At 39.3% G+C, this 18,430-nt stretch overlaps 1 protein-coding gene across 1 annotated transcript; it reads left to right on the forward strand.

Moving 5' to 3' along the window:
- Window positions 1–623: 623 nt before the first annotated feature.
- On the forward strand, window positions 624–4,927 carry LOC139866000 (uncharacterized). The gene is made up of 9 exons (XM_071854131.1): window positions 624–689; window positions 1,565–1,811; window positions 1,985–2,189; window positions 2,276–2,366; window positions 2,586–2,731; window positions 2,819–3,062; window positions 3,175–3,279; window positions 3,470–3,854; window positions 4,343–4,927. The coding sequence occupies exons 2-9, from the start codon at window positions 1,586–1,588 to the stop codon at window positions 4,834–4,836; spliced, it is 1,896 nt and encodes a 631-aa protein (XP_071710232.1). The 5' UTR covers window positions 624–689; window positions 1,565–1,585; the 3' UTR covers window positions 4,837–4,927.
- The last annotated feature ends 13,503 nt before the right edge of the window (window positions 4,928–18,430 follow it).

The raw sequence follows: 18,430 nt of genomic DNA on the forward strand, positions 1-18,430 counted from the left end.
TATGAGAAAATGATCTATACACGACACATTGATTTAACCTTTGTAGGCTATATGGTTCAAGTTTAGGTGAAACTATTTATAAATATTTGTGTATTTGTGTATATTCGTAATATATTATGAGATTTTTTCAAAAAACCATTTACATGTATTTGTTTCGAAATATTCAACGTTTTCACCTAATGAATAAGTTTTTTAGAAACTATTATGTGTAGATCTTATCTATAAAAAAAGAGTATTATCCATAATTAGATGTTTATTGACTGTTGGACTATGTATAATATATAAGTATAAGTATATAACATTAATATACGGAGTAAATTTTTTCATACACTAAAAAAATGCTTTAAAACCACAAAAAATTCTTCAAAATAATTCTTGACTAGTAAATACTCCTTTCGTGGAACAATACGATATTCAATATTTCCTTTTTCTTTTAATTTGAGATTTATTTGATGAGTCATGATGATGGTATTGTAATTATCATAACTGATAATTAATTATTAATTATGTTACATAATTTCAAAAACTAGACGTTAATCAACTGGTCATTAAACCTCACACTTATACACAGTTTCCTATAAAAACCACCATCACCTTCCCCACATTCTCCAATTTTCATCCTCTCCATTTTTCCATTATTATCGAATACCTCCAACACCAACATTATTCGTTTCTCATTCCAATTCTCTGTAAGCTCAAATCATAGTTTTTGTATTGATATAATTCTATATAAAATATAAATAAACATATAACATATATATTGTGAGTGTTTCTTGTTTTTTTTTTGTTTTTTTTTTAAACTTTGATGGACATGCAGTTGTTTTATGTTATTTGTTTCCTGTTAGAGTGTTTTCTCATTTAGTATACGGGTTTTTGATGTTATCTTATTTCTCTTTTTTACCCATTTGTTCAGAATCAGATCGATCTTTATTGTTTATGAAGTGTTTTTTGGTTGTTGTTTTGTTTATAAAAAGTTTTGATCTTTATAAATTGGCCGGGTCCACAAGATCTTGTAAAACATGTGTGTTTTTGGTTCCTAGTATTTATTATTAATAAAGGTGTAGCTATTTCATAAATTGACATAAAAAGTGTGGTAAATAAGCGGTAAATTACTATTCTACGAAGGTTGTAACTTCCACTCCAGGTATCATTTTAAATGTAAATGTAATATTTGAGTTGTTATGGATGGAGGGAGTATAAAGATTGCTATGATTCTTTTGTTTACAAATCTTTTTGTTCATGTGAATATAATGTTGAATTTAGCTTGCTTTGCCCCGAAAAGAACAATATACCCCTTTCCTTGAAAAGGGGCTGATGTATATAATTTTGTAATCTTATTCTCTGCCTGATGTTCTAAGAATTGGATATTTCTCTATGGAATTAACCTAGTTTTGGCTTATTCATTCTTTACTTATATCTATATTTTATTTTATTTGGATTTGAAAACAACTAGAAACTACCCCACAAGCCTAATCTTTTGGAGTGTAACAAAAGATTAAGCTAAAGCCAATGAATCAAATCACTTGTTAGTTTGATTTTCTAATCAGTGTATTACATCTTGTAGATAGCTATTGAAGGCATAAAAATGGCAAAACTTACATCATATGTTATGGTGATACTTATGATGTGTTGTTGTTGGGCCATTTCAACGGCTCAAAACGAATACATGAGATACAAAGATCCGAGACAACCTATAAATGCTCGAATAAATGATTTAATTAGTCGAATGACTTTGGAGGAGAAGATTGGTCAAATGACACAAATTGACAGATCTGTAGCTTCACCTGAAATAATGCAGAAATACTTCATAGGTAACAACACCAAACTACTCCATTTTTGTTTCTTTTGTTCAAGAATTCATGTTAATGAACGATGATCGATGTTTTTATACAACCTTAAATGGAGAGGTAGGATGTAGACAGTCGCATATAACTGATATTTTTTAAATAGTTTGTATTTTATAAAAGTGTTTGATTATGGGCAGGGAGTCTATTAAGCGGTGGAGGGAGTGTTCCGGCTAAAGAGGCGTCCCCGGAGACATGGATTAATATGGTTAACGAATTCCAAAACGGGTCGTTGTCGACTCGTTTAGGTATACCGATGATTTATGGGATTGATGCTGTGCATGGTAACAATAATGTCTATAAAGCCACCATTTTTCCTCACAATGTTGGTCTTGGAGTAACAAGGCAAGTATCAATCTCATTAAAAATTGAAGGGTATTTAGGTCATTTGACATATAGTTGAACTCTCATTTTGTGAGAAATTATTATAGGGACCCTGTACTGGTCAAGAAAATTGGAGCTGCAACTGCTCTAGAAGTTCGAGCAACGGGGATTAACTACGCATTTGCACCTTGCATCGCGGTAAATGATCTAGTGTCATGCGTTTGATGAAAAAAGTGTTCACAGTCTCATAATCATTACCTTTTTTTTGGCGAAAAAACGTAATAAAATTAAAAGGATCCGAAGATCAACAAGTACATCTGTCAGAAAGGGTTCACAGTCACACAATCATTACTTTATTACATAAAGAAAAAGGCGGTTAATTTTTTAAAACTTTATTTTTACAATACCTATTGACAGGTTTGTAGAGACCCAAGATGGGGTCGTTGTTACGAAAGCTATAGTGAAGACCCGGCCATTGTTCGTCAAATGACCGAGCTTATACCTGGACTTCAAGGAGATATTCCTAATAATGGTCGAAAAGGCGTACCTTTCGTTGGTGGAAAGTAAGCCCATCGCAAGTTGCACCTTTTAAATAATTTTGCAAATAATAATTGAAATATCATCTCTTATCGATTTTTGTTTGTTTGTAGAGAAAAAGTGGTGGCGTGCGCCAAGCACTATGTTGGTGATGGTGGCACAACAAAAGGCATCAATGAGAACAACACTGTTGTTACCCCTAATGAATTATTCAGTATTCATATGCCTGCATATTATGATTCAATAGTCAAAGGCGTTGCAAGCATTATGATCTCTTATTCGAGCATAAATGGAGAAAAAATGCATGGAGATCATGAACTTGCCACTAACTTCTTAAAAAACACCCTCAATTTCAGAGTAAAAAACCCAATAGTTTTCTAATTATTATTATTTTTTTTTTTTTTTTTTTCATATCTTTAATGAAGTAACTGAGATTGAATCTTTTGATGTTTTGTCTTTATTTTTTTAGGGATTCTTGATCTCGGATTGGGAGGGTATCGATAGAATTACGGATCCACCTCATGCTAATTATTCTTATTCTATTTTAAAGAGTATCGAGGCTGGTCTAGACATGGTAAGTTCATCATTCTTTCGTTTGTTTTAGACGTTTTTGTTAAGATAAATAAAACTGTTAGCGACTTAGCGGTACACCGCCCATTTGAACCCAAAGCCATCTTGACTCATTTTGTCACCCTAGCATCTATAGTGTATCCAAACTTGCAAAAGCTACGAAAATAAAATGTGTTCATATATTTCGACCGCAGATCATGGTACCACATAATTATACAGAATTCAAGGACGGATTAAGTTATCTAGTGAACAATAAGTACATCCCCATGAGTCGAATTAATGATGCGGTTAAGAGGATTTTGCGAGTGAAATTTGTGATGGGTTTATTCGAAGAACCATTGGCGGATCTTTCGATGGTTAAATACCTTGGAAGTCAAGAGCACCGGGAACTTGCTCGAGAAGCGGTTAGGAAATCATTGGTCTTGCTGAAAAACGGTAAAACCGCCAACGAGCCACTGCTTCCTTTGCCCAAGAAGTCTACCAAAATACTCGTCGCTGGGACCCACGCGAACGATATTGGTAACCAGTGTGGTGGCTGGACCATCGAGTGGCACGGGCAAAGCGGAAATATCACAGCAGGTAAATATTGCTAATGTGTGTTAAAATTTATGGGCGGGTTGGTAACATGTCAAAACGAGTAATGTTGGTTGCAGGTTGCATTGACCCAAAATACTTTTTGGCCATAGGAGTATTTTTTCAGAAATTTAATGTGTCAAATGTGCTTACAATAGTTCTATTATTTCATTGATATGATTTTAGGTTTTTGAATACATTTGGAGTTAATTACACGGATTATCCCCGTGTTTTATCAGATTTTACAAGTTTTGTCTATATACTTTTTTTCTTGTATGGATAGTCCCGTGGTTTGCAAATCTGGCACGGATAAAACATGGCCCGTTAAACCTGTTTTTTAGTAGCTAGTTTAATGCTTTGTATTTAATCTGTTTGACCTGTTATAGATAAAACATGATCCGAATCGGTCTAACGAATATATGGGTCAAAATTGTCGCCTCGTTAAACATAATCTACCCGGAAAGGATTTGAATCGTTCATCGCTAATTTTGTAGGTACTACGATTCTAACGGCTATAAAGAACACAGTTGATCCGTCAACCGAAGTTGTGTACGAAGAAAACCCAACACCCGACTTCCTCAAGTCCAATGATTTCTCATACGCCATTGTTGTAACGGGCGAGTTTCCATATTCCGAGACACAGGGAGATAACTTGAATCTAACTATTCCTGAACCAGCTACAAGCACCATCACGAATGTATGTGGGGCCGTTAAGTGTGTTGTGGTGCTCATTTCAGGCAGACCGGTTGTGATCGAACCTTATGTGGCTAGCATGGATGCATTGGTTGCAGCTTGGCTACCTGGGTCAGAAGGTCAAGGTGTTGCTGATGTTTTGTTTGGTGATTATGGTTTTACCGGTAAACTTGCACGTACGTGGTTCAAGACGGTTGAACAGCTCCCGATGAACGTTGGTGATCCACATTATGATCCGTTGTACCCGTTTGGATACGGGCTTACAACCGAACCGGTTAAGCAAGCTGTATATTGATTTGTGTTTGATTTTTGACGATTTGTATTAATTATTTAATTGTTCTTTTCTTTTTTAGTAACTAAATTAAAACTTTTATTATGTTTTTCAAGTGACTTAAATTATCTTGTGAGTTTTAATAAAAGTTGTATTTAATGAAGGATAACCCCTAAAAAAAAAAAAAAAAAAAAAAGTGTGAGAGAGAAAATCAAGTGAGAGAAAATCAAGTGAGAGAAAACCTAGAGAGAGAAAATCAAGAGGGTGTGTGGCAAACTGTAACAAGAAGAATCGGTACAAATCTAGGGTAAACGATGAACACAAGGAAGCTGGTAATCGAGGAAAGAACAACGGTAAACTCCATCAAGGTCGAGTTATGTGGTCGGACAACTCAAGGCTGACATCGTTCATGGTGTACAATTTTCCGGAGACATGGGGTATCTTAGATTTTTGGGATTTCTTCAAACCGCATGGGGGGTTTAGAGATGTGTATATAGCAAAGAAGAGACTACAAAACGGTCAGAGGTTTGCTTTCTTGCGATTCAAAGGTGTAAAAGATGAAGTCACTTTCCTAAGAAGACTAAACAATCTTTTTGTTGATAAGTGGCCACTATATGCATTCAAAGCATATGAGAGAAAAAAGAATGACGATGGAATACAGGAGGAAAAGCAAAACCCGGCATGTAAGACAAGCAACGTTCAGAACCAGGAGGGTCAAAAAACTCACAAGACAAGTGTTTTCAATGATGCTTATACTGATCATAGAGGCTATAATGAGGTGGTGGGTAATAAACTCAACAAAGACAAAGTTCAATGGGTGAAGAAGAGCACAGCAGAAGATTGCACTCATGTTCAAAGTAGTTCAAACATAGGAAAAGAAAGGGTAATTTCATTAGCAGAAGATAATCAAAACATGGAGTTTCTCAAAAGGGCTATAGTGGGTGATGTAAAAAGCATTGAAGTTTTACTCCAACTTAGAACAATATGCGAGGTAGAAGCGCTGAGAAACGTCGATATTAAATTCTTGGGAGGGTTAGACGTGATGTTGGTATGCGATACCGATGAAGTACTCCAAACCCTGATCAACAATGAAAACCATAGTATCCGTAAATGGATTAGTAATATCAAGAAGTGGGAGAAAACTACTAAAAATCCGGGTAGATTAACATGGCTTTCAATCATAGGAGTTCCAGTGCTGAATTGGCACGAATCTACTTTCAAAAAAGTCGCAAATTGGTACGGTAGTATCTTTTATACTCGAAACTGCTCTCTAAACGGAGATCAAAGTCTAGCTTGTGGAAGGGTGCTAGTTAAGGTTATGGGTCGAAACCTAATTAAGGATTGGGTAAAGGTCAAAACCACCGATGGTTGCTTTTATGCAAACGTTATTGAAGATCCAAGAGATATATTTCGTATCGAAGCAGATTCGGAAAATGTAAGTGAATGGGAAACGGATATCAATTCAGTCAACAATGATGACCCTGCAAATAGCGATATACATCTGGAGGGGCAAGAGTCACCGGATCATCAGAATTCTACGGCAAAGGCAGGTCAATCTAATGTAGAAGATCAAAGGTCAAGGTGTATGGGGACAAATGCTAGCTTTTCAAAAGTCGAGGATTCATTCAATAGGGATAATCATGAGGAGGAAAAAGCATGCGGCCAGAATATTCACGAGGTATTGGGTGTTGGGAACGAGGAGGATACGGGAAAAAGTGATGATAACGTAGCATTAAATGATGATGTTGGATTAGGTTTTGAGAAGATAATTTCGAACGGTCCAGTTGAAGAAGTAAATGGAAAGTCCAAGGATGATGAGGCTGATCTGGAAAGGCCCAATGATGAAGAAGTTATTGGGTTTATTGGGCCTGTTAAGTAGGTAAATATAGATTTAAAAAATGGGCTTAATGAAGAGTCCAATGATAAGGAAGATATTGAGGCTGTCGATAGGCATCCTGCTAATAAGAATGATAATGGGCCTGTTGGGCCTAACTGCGAAAACAAAATTAGAAATAAGGGTGGGCCTAAAGTGGGGAATAACGTTACTCGACCCAAAAAGGCTACCCTATCTTTGAATGAATGCATCGATAACCTCTCAACTGATTCCCCTAATCCGTTTCTTAGTGTTCCTTCAAAAGTATCGAATTCCCAATTAAAGAGATCCATAAAACCACGTTCAATGAGGTCGAAATCATCTTCATCCAATCGGAGTATTTCAATTGACTCGGTTTGGAGAAAGGTTGGGAGTTGGCGAGGGTCCTCGAAATTTCTTCGCCTCAAGAGTATTGCCCGCAAAATTCACATGATTCGGAAAGACAAATTGAAGAATGCGAAATTGGCAAACTTGAATTCGAAATCCATAATCAATCTTAAGGAGTCTCGGACTGAGTTGAGCAAAGGTGAACAAGTCAAACCTGGTATCAGTATTGGAAAAACTCAATTCGATGAGGACAGTGATGTTAGTGTAAACCACTGTGAGTTTGGAGAGCTCCTGGGCATTCGATATGAAGGTAAACCTCATTGTTGATGTGTACTTCTTAATTGCTTTTCAATATTAACTATGTTAGTTCTTTCAATTAATATTCGTGGGTTAAAAAGAAGGGAAAGATTGGTTGGTTACGGGATATATGTGCAGATACAAAACCTTATATATTAGCGATGCAAGAAACCAAATGTCAGGTAATTGATGAGAAATTTGTGGAGTTATTTTGGGGTAATCTTAGTTTTAGACTCATTCAAAAGGGATCGAATGGGAGGTCGGGGGAATTGCTCTTGTATGGGATAGCGAAATGTTTCGGGTTGATCAAGCGGTGGAGGGGGAATATTTTCTTGCGGTTAAGGGTAGATTGAAAGGACAAACAAGTGATGTCATTGTGGTAAACGGCTATGGCCCTCATGAGGATAACAAAAAATGCTTGTTCCTTGATAATATAAAATAGCTTCTTGAATTCGATAATGAAGATTGGATTTTATGTAGGGATTTTAATGAAGTTAGGAATGAAGACGAGAGACGTAACTGTGAATTTATTTGGAGTAGGGCAGTTAGGTTCAATAGTTTTATGTAAGACCCTAATCAGTTTGTACAGCAGTGTAAATATGTTACATAGAGTGTGGGTGATGTTGTGCAGTTAAACAGAAGTCACTGAGTGAGCTGAGCCTAGTACGCGCCGCGCACACTAAAGGGAGCGCGCCGTGCACCCCTTACTGTAGCCGGGTTCCAGCTTTTTAAATCAGATATTTTGATGGGCATTTTGGTAAATTCACTTATGGACGGGTTAAAGACAGATAGGTCAGTTTGTGGAGCACCATTACTCCATTATCAACAACCTTATCACTTTAAATTTAATTCTAGAGAGAGATTGTGATTTTTGAGAGAGAAAGCTTAAATCCAAGAGGAAGGAGCTTGTTTTGGGTTAAAGTTCAAGCATTAAAGTCGTTCATCTTATCTCTAGCTTCATTGTGGTAGTTGTGGTATGTTCTAATTTTATTTTCCTTACTTTGATTTAGTGTAAGGGTTAGGGTTTGAGTAAATGATGAACACAAAACCCATTATTGGTGATTTTGGGTGTTCTTGGGTAAAATTGAGTCTTGAATACTAATTGGTGACTAGTCTAGGGTTTCAAAGTATTAAATGATGTTTATGAACCCTAATTGGTGAGTTAATTGCTAACACACCTAGTTATTTAGTAAATGGGTGTTGATTAGTTAGTGGATGACCCGAAATGGGTGTGTTGTCTTAAAATGGTTATTTGGGTAATAAATTGACCTAGTTTGGAAAGATGGGTATGAATTACCCTAATTAAGTGTTAGTATTGAGTCCACTTAGCTTGTGTGTTGATCAAGTACTTATTATATTAGGTACTTTGCTTTGAAGCTTGTGGAGGTTGAAATCGTCATCTAATTGTTAAGGTGAGTGGAATAATTATATGCGTATGTATATAATGTATCTATTTGTTGTAGCGTGAAAGGTGTAGTGTCGAGGTGTTAAGACACCACGTTTCACGTGAAGGGTGTAGCATCGAGGTGTTAAGATGCCACTCGGGTGTAGCATCAAGGTGTTAAGATGCCACCTAGGAGTGTAATGTCGAGGTGTTAAGACACCACTTCGTAAAATAATGAGTGTTGCATCGAGGTGTTAAGATGCCACTCGGGGTGATGTGCCGAGGTGTTAAGTGCCACCCTAGGGGTTAGTGGTGCGAGGTGTTAAGTGCCCTAATGGATGTTATGAACACCGATGGCGTCTTCGCGAGCGCCGTTCCCTTGTACTATTGGTCGACCATGGTTACTTGTGTTGTAAGCATATTATATCATTTCGAGTTATATTATTATGTGGTTGTTGCTAGCTTGTGGTATTGGAGATTATAGCTTGTTAATGTGACGATAAGCTAATTGTGTTGCTAGCATGTTTGCGGTTTGTGTAAGTGTATGCAAGTAGGTATAATTATATATGTATTCGTATAATTATTGCATTCACTAAGCTTTGCTTACCCTCTCGTTGTTTACCATTTTATAGGTTCGGTTTTGGACAAGGGTAAGGGCATCGTATTGGACTAGAGATCCCGCTTGATACTAGGGGACGCTTTTGGCTTTAGTAGCTCTTGGAGTTTGACCGGTAGTTGGGTAGTTTAATCCCAAACGCCATGCTCATTGTGTAGTTTGGAACTTAAACTTTTTGGTGGTCGAAACTCTAAACTTGTATTAAACTTGTATTTTGGGTCGCGTGGGCCCCACTTGTAAAACATCATTTTTATGTTTGATTCGTGTTAGTTTTACATATATAAGTTTGTTGTGAAAAGCGTTCGGTCTAAAAGTGTCGGGAAGTCGAAGATCTTTTCGCGAAAAATGGACATTTTGATCAGAACTGTCTCAGGCCTTGTGCGCGCCGCGCACAGGCAGTGGTGCGCGCCGCGCACCCTCCAGATCAGTTTAAAATTTTTTTTTTATTCCGCGTTTTTGGTTGGTTAACGGGTTGGGTTGTTACAAGTGGTATCAGAGCATGGTCTAAGGGATTTAGGCGACTTGAGATAGGTGCCTAGACTTAGACCTTATTGTGTGAGCGCTTTATGCGGGACTTGTAGGACTTTGGGTCTAATCGGGAATTGTTAGTGCATTGGTTCATGAGAATTAACCTTGTGCTAATTGTTTGTGTTGTGTTTAGCAAGCATCAAGCGAGATAGGCGTTGTACTAGCGAGTTAATGCGACGTGCTAGCGTAGTAATGACTAGCTACCATTATTACGGGCGCAAGTCGTGTTAAAAAAGCAATGTACGACGATTGTTGAGCGAGATGGAGTAGTGTGGCATATATGTATATACACATGTAATTGTCCTTTCGTTTTTGTGGTTTAACCTATTTCGTTTTATAGAATGAAGACGAGAAACGGTCCCGATCATGATAACGGAAGTACAAGCGAGGACGCCGAGTTTTCGGCCAAGGTTGAGGCCGTCTTTAAAAAGTTAAAAGTGGATTTTCTTACGGACGTCCGAAAGGTCTTTCAAGATTCGGTCGATGGGCAGGTGACCGATTTGATAAATGAACGAATGAAGGCCACTATCGAAGAGGCCCTTGACGCTAGGAATATCTATCCTCGCTGTGAAGGAGGTGAAGGAAGGCAGGACTTCCACTACAAGAACTTCAAGGATGCTCAACCCCCGATGTTTAATGGGGTGCGGGACCCTTTAAAAAGTACATGTTGGATCTCCAATATTGAGGGAGCTTTCCGTACCGCGGAATGTCCTCCCGAAAAGAAGACGAGGTATGGTTCTAGCATGTTACGCGAAGAAGCTAAGTTGTGGTGGGACGATAAAATCAACTTGTATGGTGAAGAACAATGTATGGGTTTGACTTGGGAAGATTTCAAGAAAGAGTTTTTCAAAGAATACCGAACTTCTTCCGACCTCGATAGAATCCGGGACGAGTTGCACCATTTGCAACAAGGTTCCATGGATTTGGTTACCCTCAAGTCTACATTCTTGGCAAAGACTCGTTTTTCCCCGGAATATGTTGGTGATGATCATAAGCTCATGAAGGATTTCTACCGTACTTTGAATGATGAGTACAAGGGGAAGATTAGTCGGGGTATGGCTAAGACTTTTGATGAATTGTTTGAGTTGGCTCGGGGTTTTGAGCCGGAGGTTCCAAGAAAGAGTGATTTCATGTTTTCCAAAAGAAAGTTTGAAGGTTTTAGTTACTCTAACGCCTCAAGCAAGAAGAGCAAGAGCAAGAGGGGGTCCGAAAGTGTCAATAGTGCAAAGAAGGGCACTACCGGTGGGTTTTCTTATACGTGCTACAATTGTGGGTAACCGGGTCATATGGCTCGTGAGTGTCCGAAACCATCTTCCGGAAACAAGGTCACTTGTTTTAATTGCGGCAAAGAGGGGCATAAGAAGCCGGAGTGTCCCGACTTGCGAAACAACAATGTGAAGCGGTTAGAGAGGGCGGCAGGTACGGCTAGGTGTCGCAACTATCTGATGACCAATGATGAAGCCAAACAATCGCACGAAGTTGTCTCAGGTACTTACATGGTTAATTCTAATCCGGCAAGGATTCTTTTCGATAGCGGTGAAAATTTGTCGTTTGTGTCTCCTAAATTCGTGCCTAAACTTAATAGACCGTTAGCTAAGTTAAGTCGTCCGATAGAAGTCGAAATAGCGGACGGCAACACGGTGCTAGTGGTTGATGTGTGTGAAAATTGTGATGTTGTTTTGGTGCCGAAACCTTTAAAATTGATCTTATTCCAATGACCTTGGGCGACTTTGATATTGTCGTTGGTATGGATTGGCTCGATCGTTATAGAGCCGATATTGCATGCCATGATAAGTTTATTCGTGTGAAGACCCTAAGTGGGGGAGAGTTAATTATTCATGGTGATAAGCGAAGGAGACCGGTGCCGATATGCACTTTTGCACGGGCACGTCGTTTTATTGTTAGTGGTGGCATGGCTTTCGTTGCTCATGTTGTTGATACTTGTAATGAGCCACCACCTATTCGTGAAATTCCGGTTGTTAGTGAATTCGAAGACGTTTTTCCGGACGAATTACCGGGTGTTCCGGCGGAAAGACAAGTTGAGTTTCGTATTGAGTTGGTTCCGGGAGCTACTCCCATTGCTAAAACTCCTTATCGTTTAGCACCAACGGAAATGCAAGAGTTGTTAAATCAAACCCAAGAGTTGCTCGAGAAGGGTTTTATTCGACCGAGTGCTTCGCCATGGGGCGCTCCGGTGTTATTTGTGAAGAAAGATGGTAGTATGCGTATGTGCATTGATTACCGTGAGTTGAATAAAGTGACGATCAAGAATCGTTATCCATTACCTAGGATTGACGATTTATTTGATCAACTTCAAGGTGCAACGTATTTCTCTAAAATTGACCTACGGTCCGGCTATCACCAAATGCGGGTCCGTGAGGAAGACATAGAGAAAACGGCTTTTCGAACGCGTTACGGGCATTATGAGTTTGTAGTTATGCTCTTTGGTCTTACGAATGCACCGGTGGCATTCATGGATCTTATGAACCGAGTGTGCCAACCTATGTTGGACAAGTCAGTAATAGTGTTCATCGACGACATACTAGTCTACTCGAAAAGTATGAACGAACATGAACGTCATTTGCGTGAAGTTTTGACGACGTTAAGAAAGGAGAAGTTGTATGCAAAGTTCTCCAAATGTGAGTTTTGGCTAAGGGAAGTTCAATTCCTTGGTCATATTGTGAATGAAAGCGGTATCCAAGTAGATCCGGGGAAGATCGAGACGGTGAAGGATTGGAAGCAACCGACTACGCCTACGGAAATCCGAAGTTTTCTCGAATTGGCCGGTTATTATCGTCGGTTTATCCAAGATTTTTCTAAGATCGCTTCTTCGTTGACGAAATTGACAAGGAAGAATGCGAGGTTTGTTTGGGAGAACGAGCAAGAAATTGCTTTTCAATTGTTAAAAGAGAAGTTGTGTCAAGCTCCGGTGTTAGTGTTACCGGAAGGTGTTGAAGACATGGTGGTTTATTGTGATGCTTCCTTAAATGGTCTCGGGTGTGTTCTAATGCAAAGAGGTAAAGTCATCGCTTATGCCTCTCGACAATTAAAGGAACATGAAACGAGGTATCCGACTCATGATCTTGAGTTGGCGGCGGTTGTGCATGCGTTGAAAATTTGGCGCCATTACTTGTATGGTGTCAAGTGTACGATTTATTCGGATCATAAGAGTTTGAAACATCTCTTTAATCAATGAGATTTGAATTATCGCCAACGTAGGTGGATGGATGTGGTGAAAGACTACGATTGTGAAATACTTTATCATCCGGGTAAGGCGAATGTAGTCGCGGATGCGTTGAGTCGAAAGAGTCAACATCCGGCGATAAAAGTGGGATCGTTACGTTTGATTATTACCAACGATTTTCTTGAAAAGCTTGGTGAGATTCAAATAGAGGCTTATGTTCACAATAAGCATGTGGAACGAATCGTGGGCCAATCGGAGTTCATTACTATGGGCCCGCGTGGTTTGTTGTCTTTTCAAGGAAGGGTGTGGGTGCCTAAGATGGGTGATTACCGACGAGTGCTACTTGATGAAGCACATAAGTCAAAATATTCCATTCATCCAGGCGCGATGAAAATGTATCTTGAGTTGAAGAAAGATTATTGGTGGCTGGGCATGAAGCGTGATGTTGTAAAATATGTTGAACAATGTGTTACTTGTTTGTAAGTTAAAGTCGAGCACCAAAAGCCGTATGGTAAGTTGCAACCGTTAGAAATCCCGAAATGGGAGCACATTACCATGGATTTCATCACGAAGTTACCTAAGATAGCGAGAACCCAATTTGATACGATTTGGGTGATAGTTGACCGGTTGATGAAAAGTGCTTTGTTTCTTCCCATTAAAGAAGCGATATCGTCGGAGACCTTGGCTAAGTTGTTTATCAAGGAAGTGGTCGCTCGACATGGGGTTCTTATATCTATTATTTCGGATCGAGATACCCGTTTTACATCTCGATTTTGGGAAAAGTTTCATGAGGATATGGGTACACAATTATAGTTGAGCACGGTGTATCATCCTCAAACGGACGGTCAAACCGAACGTACGAATCAAACTTTGGAAGATATGTTACGGGCGTGCATTATTGATTTTGGTGGTAGTTGGGACGAGCATTTGCCTTTGGTGGAATTCTCATACAATAATAGTTATCACACTAGTATCGGGATGCCACCTTATGAGATGCTATATGGGCGGAGGTGTCGAACTCCCATTTGTTGGGGAGAAGTGGGTCAAAGAGAAATCGGGAGTACCGATTTGGTTTTAGAGACGAATAACAAGATTGATATTATTCGGGAACATTTGAGAAAGGCTCAAGATAGACAAAAGTCGTATGCCGATAAACGTAGACGAACGATCGAATTTCAAGAAGGCGATATGGTGATGCTTAAGGTTTCGCCATGGAAGGGTATTATTCGATTTCGAAAACGGGGAAAGTTAGCTCCTCGGTTTATTGGTCCCTTTAAAGTTTTAGCTCGTGTTGGTGAAGTTGCGTATCATTTGGAATTACCCGAAGAGCTTGCGGGGATTCATAATACATTTCATGTTTCCTATCTCAAGTGTCTTGCGGATGATTCATCATGGGTGTCGTTAGACGAAATTGAGCTAAATAACAAGTTGGAGTATGTTGAGGAGCCGGTTGCTATACTCGATGAAAAGGTTAACAAATTGAGAAATAAAGAGGTGAGTACTTTTAAAGTCCATTGGCGTCGAAGTATAGGTTCCGAGTTTACTTGGAAGCCCGAAGAGTTCGTGTTGGTATATCTTCCCTCTTGTCATGCGGCTTGGATCGCGAGGACGCGCTCCGAATAAGTGGGGGAGAGTTGTAAGACCCTAATCAGTTTGTACAGCAGTGTAAATATGTTACATAGAGTGTGGGTGATGTTGTGCAGTTAAACAGAAGTCACTGAGTGAGCTGAGCCTAGTGCGCGCCGCACACACTAAAGGGAGCGCGCCGCGCACCCCTTACTGTAGCCGGGTTCCAGCTTTTTAAATCAGATATTTTGATGGGCATTTTGGTAAATTCACTTATGGACGGGTTAAAGACCGATAGGTCAGTTTTTGGAGCACCATTACTCTATTATCAACAACCTTATCACTTTAACTTTAATTCTAGAGAGAGATTGTGATTTTTGAGAGAGAAAGCTTAAATCCAAGAGGAAGGAGCTTGTTTTGGGTTAAAGTTCAAGCATTAAAGTCATTCATCTTATCTCTAGCTTCGTTGTGGTAGTTGTGGTATGTTCTAATTTTATTTTCCTTACTTTGATTTAGTGTAAGGGTTAGGGTTTGAGTAAATGATGAACACAAAACCCATTATTGGTGATTTTGGGTGTTCTTGGGTAAAATTGAGTCTTGAATACTAATTGGTGACTATCTAGGGTTTCAAAGTATTAAATGATGTTTATGAACCCTAATTGGTGAGTTAATTGCTAACACACCTAGTTATTTAGTAAATGGGTGTTGATTAGTTAGTGGATGACCCGAAATGGGTGTGTTGTCTTAAAATGGTTATTTGGGTAATAAATTGACCTAGTTTGGAAAGATGGGTATGAATTACCCTAATTAAGTGTTAGTATTGAGTCCACTTAGCTTGTGTGTTGATCAAGTACTTATTATATTAGGTACTTTGCTTTGAAGCTTGTAGAGGTTGAAATCGTCATCTAATTGTTAAGGTGAGTGGAATAATTATATGCGTATTTATATAACGTATCTATTTGTTGTAGCGTGAAAGGTGTAGTGTCGAGGTGTTAAGACACCACGTTTCACGTGAAGGGTGTAGCATCGAGGTGTTAAGATGCCACTCGGGTGTAGCATCGAGGTGTTAAGATGCCACCTAGGAGTGTAGTGTCGAGGTGTTAAGACACCACTTCGTAAAATAATGAGTGTTGCATCGAGGTGTTAAGATGCCACTCGGGGTGATGTGCTGAGGTGTTAAGGTGCCACCCTAGGGGTTAGTGGTACGAGGTGTTAAGTGCCCTAATGGATGTTATGAACACCGATGGCGTTTTCGCGAGCGCTGTTCCCTTGTACTATTGGTCGACCATGGTTACTTGTGTTGTAAGCATATTATATCATTTCGAGTTATATTATTATACGGTTGTTGCTAGCTTGTGGTATTGGAGATTATAGCTTGTTAATGTGACGATAAGCTAATTGTGTTGCTAGCATGTTTGCGGTTTGTGTAAGTGTATGCAAGTAGGTATAATTATATATGTATTCGTATAATTATTGCATTCACTAAGCTTTGCTTACCCTCTCGTTGTTTACCATTTTATAAGTTCGGTTTTGGACAAAGGTAAGGGCATCGTATTGGACTAGAGATCCCGCTTGATACTAGGGGACGCTTTTGGCTTTAGTAGCTCTTGGAGTTTGACCGGTAGTTGGGTAGTTTAATCCCAAACGCCATGCTCATTGTGTAGTTTGGAACTTAAACTTTTTAGTGGTCGGAACTCTAAACTTGTATTAAACTTGTATTTTGGGTCGTGTGGGCCCCGCTTGTAAAACATCATTTTTATGTTTGATTCGTGTTAGTTTTACATATATAAGTTTGTTGTGAAAAGCGTTCGGTCTAAAAGTGTCGGGAAGTCGAAGATCTTTTCGCGAAAAATTGACATTTTGATCAGAACTGTCTCAGGCCTTGTGCGCGCCGCGCACAGGCAGTGGTGCGCGCCGCGCACCCTCCAGATCAGTTTAAATTTTTTTTTTATTCCGCGTTTTTGGTTGGTTAACGGGTTGGGTTGTTACAAGTGGTATCAGAGCATGGTCTAAGGGATTTAGGCGATTTGAGATAGGTGCCTAGACTTAGACCTTATTGTGTGAGCGCTTTATGCGGGACTTGTAGGACTTTGGGTCTAATCGGGAATTGTTAGTGCATTGGTTCATGAGAATTAACCTTGTGCTAATTGTTTGTGTTGTGTTTAGCAAGCATCAAGCAAGATAGGCGTTGTACTAGCGAGTTAATGCGACGTGCTCGCGTAGTAATGACTAGCTATCATTATTACGTGCGCAAGTCGTGTTAAACAAGCAATGTACGACGATTGTTGAGCGAGATGGAGTAGTGTGGCATATATGTATATACACATGTAATTGTCCTTTCGTTTTTGTGGTTTAACCTATTTCGTTTTATAGAATGAAGACGAGAAATGGTCCCGATCATGATAACGGAAGTACAAGCGAGGACGCCGAGTTTTCGGCCAAGGTTGAGGCCGTCTTTAAAAAGTTAAAAGCGGATTTTCTTACGGACGTCCGAAAGGTCTTTCAAGATTCGGTCGATGGGCAGGTGACCGATTTGATAAATGAACGAATGAAGGCCACTATTGAAGAGGCCCTTGACGCTAGGAATATCTATCCTCGCGGTGAAGGAGGCGAAGGAAGGCGGGACTTCCACTACAAGAACTTCAAGGATGCTCAACCCCCGATGTTTAATGGGGTGCGGGACCCTTTAAAAAGTACATGTTGGATCTTCGATATTGAGGGAGCTTTCCGTACCGCGGAATGTCCTCCCGAAAAGAAGACGAGGTATGGTTCTAGCATGTTACGCGAAGAAGCTAAGTTGTGGTGGGACGATAAAATCAACTTGTATGGTGAAGAAAAATGTATGGGTTTGACTTGGGAAGATTTCAAGAAAGAGTTTTTCAAAGAATACCGAACTTCTTCCGACCTCGATAGAATCCGGGACGAGTTAGATTGGGAAGACTTAAATTAAGAATGTTAAGCATGCCCTAAAGGAGTGGAGCAAAGTCATTTTTCGCAAATTTGATTCGGAAATTGAACAAGCAAAAAACGAAGCAAACGGGTGGGAAAAGATTGCAGACTCTAAGGTTATAAGTGAAGACGAACGCGCCAAGTGGTTAGATGCGAGAAGATGATGGATTGAGAAAGATAAGGTGAAAATCAATATGCTTAAACATAAATCAAGGTCAAAGTGGACAAAGGATGGAGAGGAAAATACCAAATATTTTCACTCTCTAATAAAGCGAAGTATCAATAAAAACTCGATTAGGGGTCTGTATATCAACGGAGTATGGGAAGATAGTCCAGGTTTGGTTAAGTCCGAGGTACATAGGTACTTTTCTATGATGTTTAAAGAACCCAAAAAGGTGAGGCCGATTTTTCCCAATATAGGTTGCAACAAGTTGTCGAATACTGATGTTATCCAATTAGAAAGTAAGTTCGGTGAACAGGAAGTCTGAAATGCAATTAAGGGCTGTGGGGGTTCTAAGGTTCCGGGACCGGGTGGGTTTAATTTTAAATTCTACAAAAGGTTTTAGAACATTATCAAAGACGATTTGATGTTGGCAATCGAGTGGTTTTGGTAAAAGGGGGAAATCTCAAACGGTTGTAACGCTTCTTTCATGACATCAATCCCTAAGACTAATGACCCGATGGAATTATGCGACTACCGCCCTATTAGTTTAATAAATAGCTATTATAAAATCGTAGATAAAATATTATCAAATAGGGTCCGCGTGGTCTTACATAAGGTCATCGGAAAGGAACAAAGTGCTTTTATTACGGGTCGTTCGATTCTCGATGGTATTCTCATGCTAAACGAGAGTGTTGCAGACTTGAAGAGAGGTAGACGTAAGAGTTTTATCT

The sequence above is a fragment of the Rutidosis leptorrhynchoides genome, chromosome 1 (genome assembly GCF_046630445.1).
Source record: "Rutidosis leptorrhynchoides isolate AG116_Rl617_1_P2 chromosome 1, CSIRO_AGI_Rlap_v1, whole genome shotgun sequence".
In the NCBI taxonomy this organism is placed as follows: domain Eukaryota; kingdom Viridiplantae; phylum Streptophyta; class Magnoliopsida; order Asterales; family Asteraceae; genus Rutidosis; species Rutidosis leptorrhynchoides.